The 17,879-nt window shown below is 47.9% G+C and overlaps 1 protein-coding gene across 14 annotated transcripts in view; it reads left to right on the plus strand.

Annotated features, from left to right (window-relative positions):
- The window catches only part of mbnl1 (muscleblind-like splicing regulator 1), a 47,932-nt gene that overhangs the window by 2,098 nt on the left and 27,955 nt on the right, over positions 1–17,879 (plus strand). For 4 of the 14 annotated variants that reach the window (XM_083689712.1, XM_083689724.1, XM_083689714.1 and 1 more), the window contains exons 1-2: positions 6,561–6,906; positions 14,683–15,846. In XM_083689712.1, coding sequence (XP_083545838.1) covers positions 15,673–15,846 — 174 coding nt within the window. In that variant the 5' untranslated portion in view covers positions 6,561–6,906; positions 14,683–15,672. Of the gene's footprint in view, positions 1–5,318; positions 5,543–6,555; positions 6,907–12,985; positions 13,007–14,118; positions 14,229–14,682; positions 15,847–17,879 lie in introns of those variants that run through there. The other 10 variants (XM_083689722.1, XM_083689725.1, XM_083689718.1 and 7 more) reach the window with 9 other exon arrangements.

The following is a 17,879-nucleotide window of genomic DNA, read 5'->3' on the forward strand; positions in this document are numbered from 1 at the left end:
ATGAGAGAGACACACACACACACACACACACACACACACACACACACACACACACACACACACACACACACCAGACAGACAGACAGACAGACAGACGGACAGAGGGAGTTAAGATATGGCCTCATTGTGACACATACAGTATGATGAGTGATTGTAAAAGGTTAAAGGTCACGTTATAAAGTGAACATACTTCTAGTATGTACACATGCGGTGATGTTATCTACCTTGCTTCTTCCTCCGAATAGGTTTTCTCTGGGGTGCCGAGGTACTTTCACAACTACAGACACACAGACACAGACACAGACACACACACACACACACACACACACACACACACACACACACACACACACACACACACACACCCACCCTCCTCTTCCTGTTCTCTATCAGCGAACGTTGGTTTGCACTACCGCCCGACTAGTTTCTAAAACGGAATTAGCAACAGCAAGCTACAGTTTCTCAACCACAACGTCCCTGTTGCACATACTCACCTCAAACTGAAACACACTCGTATGAGCCTCGTGTGACCTCATCTAGAGCAACGATACACAAACCGACTCTCTGAAGAGAAACAGCTACTCATATAATGTCACCATCGCATCAAGTATCAGCATTTCTATCCTTATAGAAAGCAGAAGCAGAAAAACAGGGTTGATTTGACTTTGCAAGTGCACATGGGGAGAAATGAAAGTGAATTTGACATGAGGACAAATGAAAAAACGCTAGTTTGTAAGGCCATCCCAGGTACAAAAAAATGATATGGGGAGCATTACTCTTTTGAAAAGGGAATTGTTTTGTAACGTCTCGTCCTGTTCCTTAATTTATGTTTGTCTTTGTTTCATGTTATTCATTGATTGTTTCCTGTTTATTTTTGCGTTCCTCACCTTGTCTCTCATTTCAGACACTTCACTACCTGCCCTTGTGTGTTTCCCGTCTGTGTGATTGTCCCTAACCCTAACCCTAACCCTAACCCTAACCTACCCCGCCCTGATTGGCTTCACCTGTTCCTCATCATCCTTCCCTGTATATTTAGTCTGTGTGTTCCCCTGTCTCTGTGCCAGTTCATCTTTGTAGTTTTGTCAATACCTTCCAGCGTTTCTTCCTAGTGTTTAGCTTTCCTGGTTTACGATCCCTCAGAGTTTATTCAGACTTTTTGATAATCTGCCTGCCTTTTTGAACTGCCAACCTGTGTACCATACTCTGCTTTGCCTACTCCTTATCGGATTATCTGCCTGCCCATTGTACCGACCCCTGCTTTTTGGAATTAAAGACTATTCTTTTGGATTTTAGTTGTTATCCCTGAGTCGTGCATTTGAGTCCTCTGCCTGTGTACTACAGCCATTACACGTTTAAACATCTGGTGACCACATAGTCTGTCCTCTGAAGTAGTGGCTTCAGTTGGAATTGAGAAATATGGGCCCTGTGGTATGTGACAATGAGGGAAGAGGTTGAGAGGCTGAGAGGAAATAGCAGGAATCAAAATAGAGTAATGAAGAGAGAGAGGGAGAAATACCGATAGAGAGAGAGAGAGAGAGAGAGAGAGGGGGGGGGGGGGGGGGGGGTGGTGGTGGTAGAGAGAGATGGAGGAAGAGTGAGAGAAAAAAGGAGAAAGGGGCATAGACCTAAAAGGGAGAGAAAGAAAGAGAGAGAGACAGTGAAAGAGAGAGAGAGAGAGAGAGACAGAGAGAGAAAGAGAGAGAAAGAGAGAAAGAGAGAGAAAGAGAGAGAAAGAGAGCGCGCAAAGCATTGGCGTGATGTCAGCAGCAGAGGGAGAGAGGGGAAATTCCACGTCAGTGTCTGAGTTTCACAGCGTGCTCAGATCTCTGAGAGAGTTTTTTGGTACCTCGTCTCTCAAACGCAGCCAAAACAGCATCAATCACTCTCTTCCCTCCATTACGGGTCAAAGCCAACTTCTCCATTTCGGGTCAGAGTGACCTGGCCTCTGTGGCCCAGCATTGCAGTTTCCTTATAGCGAAAAAGTCATATGAAAGCTAATCAGAAACAGCCATTTTGGCTCAGAAAGGCGAGCCTGTTTCCATACGGCTTCCACAGGCGTATTGATGTTTGTAATGTGTTTCCATGTGTGTGGACATTACTGGTGAAAACGGATTGGCCGTCAAGTCCAATAACGTTGTAACTAATAGATTTACCACGGCTCGTCAAAGTATGATACTGACTCACCGCTCTTTCGGGCCAACAACAACATTTTTTTCGGCTAACTTTTTTGTCAGCCTTTTTTTATACCACACAGTCTGTCCAGGGTTGTACTGCACTACGATTGGTGGTCAGAGAGAGTTAGAGAGAGAGAGAGGGAGAGAAAGAGACTGAGAGAGAGAGGGAGGGAGAGAGAGAGAGGGAGAGAGAGATAGAGAGAGTGTGTGTGTGTGTCTGTGTGTGTGTGTGAGAGAGACTGAGAGAGGGAGAGAGAGAGAGATAGCTAGAGATAGAGAGAGAGTGAGAGAGAGATAGTAGTTTATGAGAGAAAGTCGTGAGAGAGAGAGAGAGAGAGAGAGAGAGAGAGAGAGAACAGTGCTGTAGTTGAAGGGTGAGTGTGTTCAGAGTGCACCCCAGTGCTGTACATATACGGTGGCTGTAGCCTAGTCAGAGATTGTCACCCGGGGTTTAGGGCCTAGCCGTGGAAATTAGAGCTGACTTATCACCAGGGCCTGGGTTAGAGAGGAGAGCTAGAGAGGGCTACACACACACACACACACACACACACACGCACGCACGCACACGCTCACACACGCACGCACACGCACACACACGCGCATACACACACACACACACACACACACACACACACACACACACACACACACACACACACACACACACATACACACACACACACATACACACAGTCTCAGGTCCAGAGAGAGGGGGAGAAGGGGGGAGAGAGGAGGAGAGACCCACAGTAGCTTACTGTCTGTGTCCACAGGAGCAGAAGTTCAGAGTGTTCCATTTCTGCCTTAAAATGTGTTTCATTAGGAAGTGTGAGCTGAGGGCGCATGCAGACAATGTGTGTATCTCAATAATAATTGTTCTCTGTGTGTGTGTGTGTGTGTGTGTGTGTGTGTGTTTGTGTGTGAGTGTGTGTATGCACATGAGCGTGCATATGTGCATGTGTGTGTGTGTGCGTGCATGCGTGTGCACGTGTGTGTGTGTGCGTACCATCGTGTATTTGGATTCTCAATGCGACCACAGGAGAAGAGAAGCTCTAGAAGGCCCTTGAAGCTCCTTCCTGGTTGCAGTCGTCAAGTTCAACAACAGTGACCTCACATTCTCTCCCTGGGGGTATAATTAGCGCGAGGCCCCGCCCTGTGACTGTGGTCTCTCTGTATGGCGGAGAGTAGTGAGCTGTCTCTGGCCCTGGCAGCTGCGTGTATGATGGCTTCTCCAGCCCCAAAGCCCCCCGGACCTCAACACTCCCTCCAGCCTCAGGCCACTAAAGCCTGGGTCCGTCGGCGAGGGGGTGATCCCTCCTCTGGCTCAAAACACACATGTAGCAGAGGTGATTTGGAGTGATGAGCATGTAGCCCTGCCTGCCACGTCTAAGCCTAGATTATCGGCCTTGTAACATGAGGATGTCCTCTTGGTATAACGGTTTATGTTTAGGCCATCAGCATTCTCGTGTGTGATAGAAAACAGATGTATTGACATATGTATATTAAATATGTATATTTCGATATAATCATATCATAAAAAGAGACATTCAACTGCATCAAATCAAATATGGAAATAAATAAGTCCTCTGACGTGAGAGAGCACGCTTCTTGGAATATTATGGGATTCCTCTGGATGCCAGGGTGACTATCTATCTATATCTCCGTGACAACCGGAAATTGCAGCATCGGGTCCAAGTCCTTCTCTGAGAAACTCCTCTGCTTTTCCTGGGATAGGAGGATAACAATAGATGGAGAGGCCTAAGTCAACACTGGCACAGACAGAGCCAGCGGATCCCAGATCGGACCAGACCAAAGTAGACGAGGACAGAGGCCAGGTGCTACTTTTGTCCCTGGCAGGAAATGTGGTCTTTATGTAATGAAAGGTCATTTGGAATCCCACTTTTGGGATAAGGTAGCCCTGCCTAAGACATGGAAACTCAATTATCGCCCCTCTGTCCTTTGAGTATGTCCTCTTGGCCTCACGGTAGATTCTTGTGTCTCCCATTAGGGAGACCTGGGTTTGAACCCCGCCCGTCACTGTGCTTTGAGGCGGGGCTGAGGTGGTTTGTGTGCCACAGGAGAGAGGGAGCGAGGGAGAGGGGGATCAGGACAGAAGCCAGAATTAATTGGTCGCAAATCTGTTTTCCATAATTCTTTCCTTCACGCACCCCTAATCTTTTTGATACTTTCCAACTCCTTTCCACACTACTCCTGTTGCTCTCCCTCTCTCTTTTCCTCTTTTTTCTTTTTTCTTCCCTCCGTACTTCTCTCTCACTCTTTTCCTTTCCGGTTTTATCCCATAATCTTTCTCTCCTCCTCATTCCCCTTTTCTCTCTCTCTCTCTCTCTCTTTCTTTCTCTCTCTCTCTCTCTCACTCTGTTTCTCTCTCATTCCTCCCCTTTCCTATCCCCTCTCCCATCTTTCCCCTCCCCTGCCTTTCCTCATTTCACCTCCCTCCCTCCCTTCTCCCCTCTCTCCCCCCTCCCTCTCCCTCCCTCCCTCCTTCCTCTCTCTGACTGGATAGAGACAGCCAGTGTTGCTGTAAGGGAGCCAGCACTTCCTGGTGTTGGTTTAGGGGGCGTGGCCAGCCAGCAGCGAGAGAGAGACAGAGAGCGAGTGAGCGAGCAAGCGAGAGAGAGAGAGAGAGAGAGAGAGCGAGAGAGAGAGAGACAGAGAGAGACAGAGAGAGAGAGCGAGTGAGCGAGCAAGCGAGAGAGAGAGAGAGAGAGGCTAGGGAGCTGCGGAGAAGAGAGACTGCAGGATCTGTGTGCTCGGTGCGGTCAATGCCGCCGCCTCCTCCTCCTCCTCCTCCTCCTCTCCTCCTCCTCCTCCTCCTCTCCTCCGCTCCTCCTCCTCCTCCTCCTCCTCCTCCTCCACAGCTGTTGCTACTGCCGCCCCGTGAGAGCATTCTCTCGGCAGGCTGCAGACCAGAGCCTGGAGAAGCCAGAGAGAGAGAGAGAGAGAGAGAGAGAGAGAGAGAGAGAGAGACAGCACAGCACAGCACAGCACAGCACAGGGGAGGAAATACACTAGCGCAAGGAGCCAACGCAGCAACACACACACACACACACACACACACGCACACACACGCACACAACCCTCCTCGTACACAGCGCAGAGCCTTTGCTCCTTCTCTGCTTATTCTCAGTCGGTCGGCCGCTCGTTCCTCTCTTCCGCCAGTTCTCTCCCTCCCTCCGCTCCGCTCCGCCTGAGAATGGTCCAGCCGGTGCCTGGGGCTCTGCTGTCGCGGCCTGTCTGAACACACACACACACACACACGCACACGCACACACGCACACACACGCGCGCACACACACACACACACACACACACACACACACACACACACACACCGAACAGCGATGTGAGAGGTAAGGGTTTCCTTTTTACCCTACTCTCTTTCTCTCTGTCTCTCTCTCTCTCTCTCTTTCTCTCTCTCTATCTTTCTCTCTCTCTTTCTCTCTCTCTTTTTCTCTCGATCTTTCTCTGTCCATTGACGAAGCGTCTGTCTTTACTTTTAGTTGGAAGGGCCCAGCCTGTTGGAGAGGAAAGATATGCTTTGGGGTTTGTTAGCTTTAGTGTCTGCGTCTGTCTGTGTGTGTTCGGTGTGCGGGGCACTGGGTTAACATCTGTTTGTTATGGCTTGTCTGGCGCACACACCACACACACACACACACACACACACACACACACACACACACACACACATACACAGACACACTACGCAGGGCAAGAGGGAGCGAAGCACATTCCAAACAAAAAACAGAAGGTCACACAATAGCTTCTTCCTGAGGGTAGAGCTAGTGGCAGGAACATTCACTGGCATGTTTAGGTGTGTGTGTGTGTGTGTGTGTCTTTGTGTGTGTGTCTTTGTGTGTGTATGTGTGCGTACGTGTGTATCTGTGTGCGTGTGTGCGCACATGCATGTGTGCGTGTGTATGTGTGTGTATGTGTGTGTGTGTGTGTGTGTGTGTGTGTGTATAGAGGACTGTGGTTGTTCCAGGAAGCAGCAAAGTGGATCAATAGTCGGCCCACTCAGCCTCCATTCCCTCGATCTGACTCAACAGTGAACATGTTGGGAGTGATCTGGCGAGGGCTTGGTTAACAAACTCAACTTTTTTTTTTTTTTTTTAAAAAGCTCTCCTTATTTTCTCTAGCACTCCTCTTTTTTCTCTCTCTCTTTTTTTCCCCTTCTCTCTCTCTCTCTCTTCCACTTTCTCTCGCTCCCTTGCTTTCTTTCTCCTCCCTGCTCTGAACGTCAGCCTAAGGGAGGGGTGGGGGGGGGGGGGGCGGCAGCGTGGTTTTACATGTGTGCGCGTGTGCGTGTGTGTGTGTGTGTGTGTGCGCGCGTGTGCGTGTGTGCTGTGTAAGGTGAACTCCCCGCCTGCTGCATGTAAATTATGTGTGACATGTGAAGCTGCCACTGCCCTTATATGGTGAGCGCTGTATTTCAGTACTGTACTGCCTTGCCAAGCATTCCGGGGTCGCGGGAGGAGAGAATATGTTTGAGAGGGTGGCTGTGTCTGCGGGAGTGTGTGTGTGTGTGCGTGCGTGCGTGAGTGTTTGTGTGTGTCTGACAGAGAGGGAGTAACTGAGAGAGAGAGAGAGAGAGAGAGAGAGAGAGAACGAAGAGAGAGGAAGAGAAGAGAGAGAGAGAGAGAGAGTAGGAGAGAGAGAAAGAGACCCAGTGAATGGAAGGTTTTCACTATTCTGAGGGTTGCCGTTGAATTGGAAAGTAAGTAAAGCGGTCTGACACACTTTCTAGGGCTGTGAGATTAATACAGAGATTGTCTTACTGTTGTTTTTTTCCGCATGTGTATACACGTGTGTGAGTGTGTGTGTGTGTGTGTGTGTGTGTGTGTGTGTGTGTGTGTGTGTGTGTGTGTTATGATCAGATGAAATGCTCTGTACTGTAAGGGTTTAGTACGGTACGATATCATGGTCATATCGCTGACGCTTGTATACAAAGAGACAGATCGATAACATGTGCAGTAAATATGGCTTATCAGACCCTTGACTCTGTTATGCGAAGGACCTTGATCCAACCTAATGACCCAGAAGAAGTTGCCGATATCGTCTCTTGCCCCGCGCTGCGAAGGGAGACGCTCTGTTCGTAGTTTCTAGCCCCGTTAAGGGCCTTCCTTCTTTCCCTCTCTGTCCCTCTCTCCTATCTCCTCCTCCTCCTCCTCCCTCTTCCCTCCCTTCTCCCTTCCACCTCTCCCCTGGATTTCCTCTGGATGGTGTGTCTGTGGTGGAGGCGATGATGAGGAATGTTGTTGTTGTTGTGACTTAAGAGGGTTTAGAGAGAGGCCCAGACAGGACACACACATACTGTACGCACACACACACACACACACACCCACCCACCCACACACACAACACACACACACACGCACACACACGCACACACACACACGCACACGCACAAGCACATAAGCACGACACAGTCAGATAGACTGCTGATTGTATTGTAGAGTATAGCATTTAAATTAACGTCCCCGAAGGGCAGATTGCTTCTCAGCGCATAGTAATAATACCAGCATGATTATGTTAAGGCAGTATGATTGTCAATATAGAAACAGAAAATGATATACCACAACTACAGTAAATCAGTGCTTGTGTTATGAGGTTTGCCTTATGCCCCTGTGGAATGACAGCGGTACAGACGTACAGGAGACGATCATGCTGACTAATGTGTGTGTGTGTGTGTGTGTATGTGTCTGAGCGTGTTTTGCTGACAAGTTGATCCTTCATTATACAGGTGTTCCTCTACAGGTATGTTAGTACAGTGCATGAACCACATTACACCCACCACACCCATCACGGGTTGTCAAGGCAACAGGGTTGGGTAAACAACCACGTCTGTCAATGCAGCACGGATTCAACCGTCGAATAGTGGTTCAAAGCTGGGGGTCTTGACCGTGCCTCAACCAGACTAAACATGCGGTCGCTGTTCCTTGTCTCTCTGAAGTCATTATCTCTCTATAATTGAAGAACTTTGGCTGACTTGTCGGTTTTTTCAGCTGAATGTCGTGAGTAGAGTGTTGAATCACCTGGGAAGGAAACAACAACAAGAACAATGGCGGGTGATCAGCTGTGAAGTTATCCTGAGGGAAAGGAGGGCCATAATTTGAGTCAGCAAAATAGTGCTGAGCATTGTAGCTTGATTTTAAGAATGGTTTCGAGAAAAAAACGGTAATTATTCCATTTTTTGTAAACCGCATTGCCTATCGTGAAAACGCTATACGCAGCATTCAAAACCCTCGTGGGATAATATCTCATTGTGTCTAAAGATGGCCGACATTGCCCCCCCCCCCCCTGTTTGACTGATTTTTGCACATGCAAATCAGGGCCCTGAGTGAGCTTCTGCAATGCTCCCATCAGCAGTACTGTTTTGTATGTCAAAGAGCTATGAGGGGCTAGAAGTCCACAGTGCACTCTTTGAAAGACGAAGGGTTGTAAAGGGAGGTTGTGTCATCACACAGACCCGGTTGTTTTGGTTTTTCTGGACCGGTATCACGCTGGCCCCTTCCACGCCCCTGCAGTAAACTCCAGACATCTTAAAAGCCATCCACCTCGAAGGGAGGGACAGAAGGCTATAACATTTAATAATACCTCTCTCTCTCCCTCATCCTCCCTCCTTCCCTCCTCCTCCTCTCTGTATTCTCGTGGCTGGGAAAGAGACTAAGTATTTAAGAGGACTGTTGTATAGCCCTTGTAAATATTTAAAACATAACACCTGCATTTGTTTAATTGTACAGTACTAAAAGCTATTTCCATGTAGTCAGGTGACCAAATTAACTGTATAACCAGACCAATAAAAAAAAGCCATCCAAGTCTGGTTGGAGATGCAAACAGTCTCACAGGCACAGGCCTGCATCAGAACACTGCAATGGACATATTACATCATAAATATGTGACCCATAAACCAGTCAATATCTGGAGCGTAATAGACAATATAGACAGCTTTTAATATCTTATCTGGTCTAATTCATTGCGGTAATATAGCGCTCCCATTTGAAAGGGGTTCGTCGCTACCACTGTGCAGCGCCCACATGGGTGACGCCAGGGCGGCCATTATGCGCCAGAAAGCTCCCCACACACTCAGCCCTCAGGGTAGAGGTGAGGAGAGAATCCTGCCAATCAGCTACTGGAACAGCCAGGTAGACTACAGTAGCCTACTAAATCAGCTACTGGAACAGCCAGGTAGACTACAGTAGCCGACTAAAGCTACCGTAGAACTCCGGTTGGGAGAGCACAACCAGGTCTTCTACCATCACGGCGCCAGCGAGCATGCGTGTGTGTGTGTGTGTGTGTGTGTGTGTGTGTCTCACCACTGTGACTCAGCCAATGAGATGCTGATGTAAATGTGAGCCGATGACCTTCTCATTAGACCGTAAGGCGAACCATTATCCTCCATGTGTCTGTTGAGTATAACACATCCACACACACTCAGTCATACGGGCGTACACACACACACTCGGACACACACACACACACGCACACACACACACACACTCGGACACACACACACACACACACACACACACACACACACACACACACACACACTCAGACACACGCGCAAACACACACACACAAACGCACACACACACACACACAACCTCACATAGTCACACTCAGTCAGACATGCACGGTAGCTTAAACACACAATAGGGGTGTGAGTGTGTTTGTGCATTTGAGCCACACAACGGACCTCATTGTCTGCACATTCTTGGTTTGCGCTCATCGGAATGAATAGGCGTTATTTGTTGTGTGTTTCTAACCTCAAACTCTCTCTAAACACACACATTACTTAACCCCATGACAAACCAGACATCTACCCTAAGACACAAGGAATGCCAAGGGGTATGATGTTTTTGTTGATGACGATGATGATGATGATGATGATGATGATGATGAAGGCCTCTATGCTGTTGTCCTGACCCTGTCCTTGCCCTGCGGTTGCTCCTCTGGTCCTAACTGTCTGTGCCTCAGCTCCCTGACAACATGGGAAGTGCCGTTGTCAGGGAAACGCTGTTTACTTTGGTGATAAAGTTGCAGCGTGTGTGTGTGGGGGGGGGGGGGGGGGGTGTATGTGTGTGGGTGTGTGTGTGGGTGGGTGTGTGTGTATGTGCGCATGTGAATGTGCATGTGTGCGCATAATATGTGTATGTGTGTGTGTGTGTGTTTGTGAGAGACCAAGGGTGAGTGAGGGCAATATCGACGTCTGATATTTAAAGAACGTCAACCGGCAGGGCTGCGGTATTGCATTTCCGCCAACGTCCTCCACACTGAATACCTGTCTCAGCAGAGGATCACCCTGACTCGGACTCTGTCAATATGCTGAAACCACTTTTCTACAAAAGAGCTGTCCCACTCAAATATACTGCTGCGTCTTTTTCTTGTTCTGCAGGCAACGTGCTCGGACAGCTACATTTAGAGTCCCCATTGTTTTTGTCATAGCATAAAGGCTACTACGCTAACACCTCTCAAATGTGCTTGGACTTTTTTTTTCTTTTTTTTCTTTTTTTCTAGAAGTGCTCTGTTATGAGAAGGAAATCATATAGGTTTGGTTTTGCACACAACCTAATCTCTTCTTCTTCTTCTTCTCCTCCACCTCCGTGTTCCATTTGTGTGCTTTGGAAGTACGCGGACTGGAACGTAGCGCCCCTGTGACTGTAGCACGTGGTCAAGCTGGGCTAGGCTGGGCTAGGCTTATCCGGTAGCATGCAGTCATTTCTCAGGAAGCCTTATCATAGCTGTGAACCACACCCTGGACCTTGTTGACTGGTGAGCAACACTCGCGGGTTTAGTCACAATGACAACTCCTATGCCAGCCTGTGCAATTAGCACGTAGCCTCGACAGCGGTAACTTTTCATTATTGTTGACAGGCAGTCACTCTGAGGCAAAATACCAACAAGCTAGAACCAGAACACCACTTCCATTCTCTATGGGGGAAAAAAACACTTTAAAATAGTCATAGCTACTGTAGGTAAACACACAACAGAGTATACTGGTCTACAGTGAAAATCATTCGTCGATTTTATACAGGCCCGTGGGGTTTGAGTAGCTGAGGTTTTGGTCTTTTGACAAAGGAAAGTCAGCCTGCATTGTTGTAGCATCAACTCCGAGTCAGGGATTATGTGTTTTATGACTCATAAAAACAGAAAGTTAAGTCGGTATTTCATGTCCCAATGTGTTTGTGTAATCTCCTCCCTAACTTTGATCTGCTTGTTGGGGCATAAACAGGCGTCTGGTGTCATGGTCGTAAGGTTATGCTCTGTAGACATTTCCTCTTCTTCTGACAGCAGAACGCTCATGTTCCTGCCACGTGGTCAATGAAAAACAGAGGACGTCTCTCTCTCTCTCTCTCTGTCTGTCTCTTCCTTTCTTTCTCTCTCTGTCTCTCTCTCTTTGCACCCTGCATCCTATACCATTTCTCTCTCTCTCCTTCCCACTCCCTATATTCCCTCCACCCCTCTCTCTCTACATGTCTCTCCATTTCTCTCCCTCTCTCCCCCTCTCTCTCTACATGTCTCTCCATTTCTCTCCCTCTCTCCCCCTCTCACTCTCTGTATTCCCTCCATCCTCTCACCAGTGTCTGACCTTGCACCAAGTTCTGAGACCTTGGAGACTGAGGGACTGCGCCGCTAAGGATGCTGGGAGATAGAGCAAGCCAGCCAGACAGTCATATTGAGGGCACAAAGATGGAGGGACGAAGATTGAGGTTAAGGGGGAGGGTGGCGAAAGAAGGGACGCATAAACAACAGAAAGAGGGGAGACAGTACGCACGATACCTCAGTGTATTTCGAGTGAAATATCTACAGTATATACCGAATACCTGTACGCCAATTCACAAAGAAAAGGTTTCCTAATGGATTTGATCCTAGTCCAACAAAATGGAGTCAGGCGTGGAAAGTCGGCAGTTATAATAGAATTAAACGATGGGAGTGGTGGACTGACATGAGAGACCTTTGAAATGATTAATCCGAAGGAGGTAAGAGGTAAGGAGGATGGCCATGTCCAGACATGACAATGTGTTCATGGCGGTGATTATCACCTTGGCTCTAGGTAGCGGTGTCTCACTATGGAAACACGCTGATACCTGCGCAGCTGACTACTGCACTTTCACGGAAACCATGACAACAGCCGAGGAAGCAAAAAAAAACAAAAAGAAAGCAGAGGAAGGTAGTACTGAATACAAAGTAAAGAAATAGAGAATTGCGAAAAGTAAGTTATTCAAGTAGCATATTGAATTGTGTTGCTAAAATGGAATCGTGTCATTGGGTAAAGTAATACATACAGCACATCGAAAATGGTACTGGTAACGATTGCAGGCTGTCCTGTTGCTTTGTGTTACCCGTTTGAAATTGCAACTACCTCACAAAAAAAAACATTTAAGTGGGCAATAAAGATGCCGTTAATATCAGCGATGTGAAAGTAAGCCACAGTAATAAACACATGTTCACATCAGCCAGGCTGTGCAGCTGAAACCACATAGAACTCATTGGGGAGAGAGAATGAAAAGCACAGACAGTGCAGACTTGGCCCACCTGACGTTGTTAAAGGAATGAAGATGAAACGACAAAGAGGGGAAATATGCTCAAAGGAAGATAAAAAAAAAAAAGTATCTACCATCTTTCTGTCTTTAGTTGTTTTTTTATGGCTGCTCTTTCTTTTCCTTCCAAAGGGTAATATTGTTAGGCTGTGGGGTGTGTGTGTGTGTGTGTGTGTGTGTGTGTGTGTGTGTGTGTGTGTGTGTGTGTGTTTGTGCTCCAAAGGTCATTGTAAACAGCATGGGCTACTTCCTGCATTCGGGGGGTCATTCAAGGTGAAGCCATGTCAATTAGTGTTACTCTCTCTCTCTCTCTCTCTCTCTCTCTCTCTCTCTCTCTCTCTCTCTCTGAGTAGGTTTGTGAGGCCCATTTCACTGTAAACATCATGCTAGCCCTAACCCTAGCATGCTACTGCAGAGGCCTGATACAGAGTGTTGCAAAGTATTGTATTTGTAACTGCGCTGTTAGCATTTGCTGAACGCACACATGGTGTTCTAGGAAATGCCTTTCTCTTGATAGGGTGTGGTGTGCAACCCTGCTCTGGTGATAAGAGGGAAATTCAAATCATTCAAATTCCTTGTACAAATAATGTACAACGGCTACATTATAAATGAGAAATTTACATTTTACATTTTAGATAACGTCATCCACTAGCTGTGCTCTTCATGAACGAACACGTCTGTAAGTAAGAAGAAAAAAAAGAGTTTTTCTTGAACTTTAAAAACTTGGACGATTTACAAGTATCGGACCATTTCATGATTTGATATTTCTTTATGACCTTTGCAATATTACATCGACACGGAGGATTTAATTCAAATACTCTTTTCATTTAAATGTGCTTGAGATGATCCGTCCCTCAATAAGATATATCTTGAACCGATTGTGCGAGGAAAGTCAAATTCATCCGAAGTTCTTATGATCTTCAGAAACAGATGGTTGTCATGGCAGGGAAAGTGATTACATTGGCCTCTCTCTCTCTCTTTCTCTCTCTTTACATTTTCTCTGTCTATTTCTCTCTATTTCTCGCCCCTTCCTACTCTCTCTCTTTCCTTTCATTCTTTTGCTCTCTTTTCTTTCTATATCTCTCTCTCTTTTTCTCTCCCTTTCACCCTTTTCCTCTATCTACCTCTCACTCCCACTGTCTCCCAACCCCCCACCCCTCTCTCTCTCTCTCTCTCTCTCTCTCTCTCTCTCTCTCCCTCTCTCCTCCTCTCTTTGGTGGTAGTCAGGCAGGTCGACCTCACTTTGGCTCCTCCCCTCCCCTCACCTGGCGCATGGCCCAGAATGTTGCTGCAATTCCGCTTGCTCTCATTGGTCCGCGCTTACACACCGCTTCTCAGAAAGGGAAACGATAGACCTCCCCTACCCTCCCTCCCTCCACTTCCCTCTACTTTCACTCTCTCACATTCTCTATCCCTGCTTCTCTCTGTCTCTCTCTCCCTCTATTTCTTTCTCTTTTAAATAGATTTGCCACGGCTGGCTGTGCGGTGCTCAACTGTAAGTGATATGGGATTTGATTTGATTTTCCTGCTCCAACCAGAAGTGGTGGAAAGCTGTGAAAGGCAGCTTTGTACAGGCTCTCTGTGTGTGTGTGTGTGTGTGTGTGTGTGTGTGTGTGTGTGTGTGTGTGTGTGTGTGTGTGTGTGTGTGTGTGCGCGCGTGTGTGGCATGGCGTGATGAATGTGTGTGTGTGTGTGTGTTTGTTTGAGTGCAGGGCGGGTGAAAGTTGTATTTGTTTTAGCAGACACCCCTGCATTGCTGACATTTTTACATATTATCCGTTCCCACAGCTGGGAATGTTAGATGTGCTTGGGTAAGACCAGAACGTGTTAGGGATAGTCTCTCATACTGAAGGTAAACGAGTTTCCATTGAAGAATGAATGGAGGCAAAAATCGAATCTAAAACAATTCTTATCTCTCTCTCTCTCTCTCTCTCTCTCTCTCTCTCCAGAGGAAGTGCCTTCCCTGACGTCTGCTGCAGCTTCGACCCGCTTCTAGAGCCGAAGCTCTGCCCTCTCCGCCTGCTTTGCTTGCTGCCACGGTAACGCGAGCACAAGGATACAGACCTACAGACTGACCACACCCCTCTCCACAGCCTCCGCCCTAAACCTGCGCCCAGACCTGCCCAACTCCTCTGCCCGTCTCCGCCCTCACTGCAACAGATCCAACCCCCACCCTCCGACCTCTGACCTCCGACTCCATCGTCCCTCCCCACCAACCACAAGCCACCATCCCCTCTGCCCCAAGCCTCTTCCAGCCTTAACCAACCCCACCCACCCCCCCAGACCACGCTACCAGGTATCCAAGCCCACACAGCATCTCCCCATACCCAGCCTTTAGTGTCTAGTCCCCCCCCCCCCCCTCCCCTGACCTCGATCTCCATCCTCCGTCTCCTCCGTCTCCACCACCCCTCCACCAGTGCCTCCTCGTGGTCAAAGCCCCACTCCACTGCAATCAGGCTGGAGGATTGGGGTCCCAGAGTGTTCCTCTTTGGAAGCAATCTTGGATTGTTGTCGCTGTAGGTGAGAGACTGAGAGACCAGGACAAGTCGAGGCAGAAGATGGTAGAGTACGTTCTGTGCCAGCACTGTTGAATCTAGCCGATGAGTCTCTTGTTGATGATGTCATTAGGGAAGGGAATGTTCTAGTAAGACACACACACGAAGAACATCGTCCAAACCACGTTTCACCTGTTGTTGCCTCCCCCGGGCTAGTACGTTTTGATCTGTCGGAGCAATCGGGAAGAAGGGACTTACCTGTGGCTTCTAACTGAACATCTACCGAGATATTTTTTTGGGGGGGTCGTGCATTTCAATTTCGGAGTGAAAATAAACGCTAAAAAAAAACGTAACACAACCCTCGCCCCCACCCCAAACCTAGCATTACAGTTTTAAGTCGTTTCGCACCGGGATTATTGTTTTTTTGAGCGCCGGTCGGTCGCCATGGCGATGAACATGGCGCACATGCGGGACACAAAATGGCTGACGCTGGAGGTGTGCCGGGAGTTCCAGAGGGGCACGTGCTCACGCTCCGACCAGGAGTGTAAGTTCGCCCACCCGGCCAAGAGCTGCCAGGTGGAGAACGGACGTGTCATCGCCTGCTTCGACTCACTCAAGGTAAGAACCCGGACGGAACCTGACAGAACCCGAAATAGAACTTGACAGAACTCTTGATGGACAGTCAAGGAGTTCAGGGGTTAATAAAGCTTGCGGAGGTGTTGTGGGTTGAGTGAGAACACCGCTGCTTTGTGCAAACAAACCACTGACGTTTGTGGCTGATGTGGTGGTGAGCTTTCTGGCTCCTAATGGCACCCATGTGACATCAACCAAGTGGGTGCTACACATTGGTAGATGACGAGATGACTTCTCCCCCCTTTACAATGTGAGCACACTTGGGAAAGGCGCTATATATAAAATACATTTGTATTATCATTAATAACATTGTTATTACATACAGTAGAACAAACCTCCAAACCTTTCTATTTCTTATTATTGCAGTGGTACCACACAAACAACAAACAAATCCTCAAATAGACAGTTGGAAACAGCACACGAAAGATGTCAATAGAGAAGCTGTCAAGTCCAGTGTTCAAAAAAATATATTGAAAGATTAGCTAACACATAACAAGATGACATTAGCGGTTTGGTTTTTCTATGATGTATTATCATGAGTAGGATCCTATTTTCCGAGGAGCAAACCACGAGAAGCTTGTTAACAAGCTAGTTATGTGTTGTACAATTGATCATCTCTATAGATGATACATCTGTTACGGACAGTAAGGGGTTTCCCACACGGCCCCTGTCATAACGGAACACAGTCTGCTCTCTGCATGTGCTCTCCCTGGTCCCTGCCATTTCTGGTCATGTGACTGGAATATGTTAGTCTGTGTAAAGAGGAGGAAGGGAGGGGCGGGGGGGGGCGGGGGGGACGTTGTTACACCCTTCCAGATTCAGGAAGCATGACTCTGACGTTGTGACGTCGTTTTATAAGGGTCTTTGAGAGACGATAGGGGGAGGGTTGAGAGAGAGAGAGAGAGAGAGGGGGGGGGGGGGGGGGGGGATGGTTTTTTCCATTTCTCTTCCAGGCAGTTTAGGAAACATACTGTGCTACTCCTATCCTAAACGTATGTCATGTCTGTGAGGAGTGTGTTTTTGTTATGCATTACAGTACCTAGTTTTGGTCTAACAGCAGGGTTGTTCGACAGTTCAACAGAGTCCTCTCCCTCTCCCTCTCTCCTTCTCTCCCTCTCTCCTTCTCTCCTTCTCTCTCTCTCTCTGTCTCTCTGTCTCTCTCGCTGTGTGTTGCAAAACGCAAAAACAAACTTGTTGCAGGGGTGGAGAAGAGAGCTGAGTCTACTCCTTGAATCTAAAACAGACCGAAAGCACATAAGCTTCAAACACAGATGCACACACATGCATAGGCATACACACAGTACATAAATGCATACATACACACACACACATTCATTCACACACACACACACACACACAAACACACTCGCTCTGAGCTGAGAGTAGCGTCATGGTGTTGCTCTCACTCAGTCTCACCACTTCCTGTGCGAGAGCCTAGGGGCAGTGTGTGTGTGTGTGTGTGTGTGTGTGTGTGTCTGTGTGTGTGTGTGTGTGTGGGGGGGGGGTTCACGGTAGGCAGTAATTTTCCATCTATTTTTAAGCACCAGCAGAGAGACAAACACATCTCTCTCTCTCTCTCTCTCTCTCTCTCTCTCTCTCTCTCTCTCTCTCTCTCTCTCTCTCTCTCTCTCTCTCTCTCTCTCTGTCTCTCTCTCTCTCTCTCTCTTTCTCAATCTCTCTCTATCTTTTTCTCCCTATCTGTAAAGATCTCTAACGTCTTTATTCCTTTTGGTCTTGCTTCAACATTTTGGATTCCCTCCAAGTAGTCACACACACACACACACACACACACACACACACACACACACACACACACACAGACACACTCAACCTCACTATACCCCCACACTCATAACTCTGCTACCATCCCGGCCCTCCCCTCAGGAGCTCCAACTAGAGAAGCTTACTACTGTGTGTGTGTGTGTGTGTGTGTGTGTGTGTGTGTGTGTGTGTGTGTGTGTGTGTTTACAGAACGTAAACAGAGCATTTAGCACCATTCAGTCTTTAGGCTTGTGAGC

The sequence above is a fragment of the Argentina silus genome, assembly GCF_951799395.1.
Source record: "Argentina silus genome assembly, chromosome: 18".
Taxonomy (NCBI): Eukaryota; Metazoa; Chordata; class Actinopteri; order Argentiniformes; family Argentinidae; genus Argentina; species Argentina silus.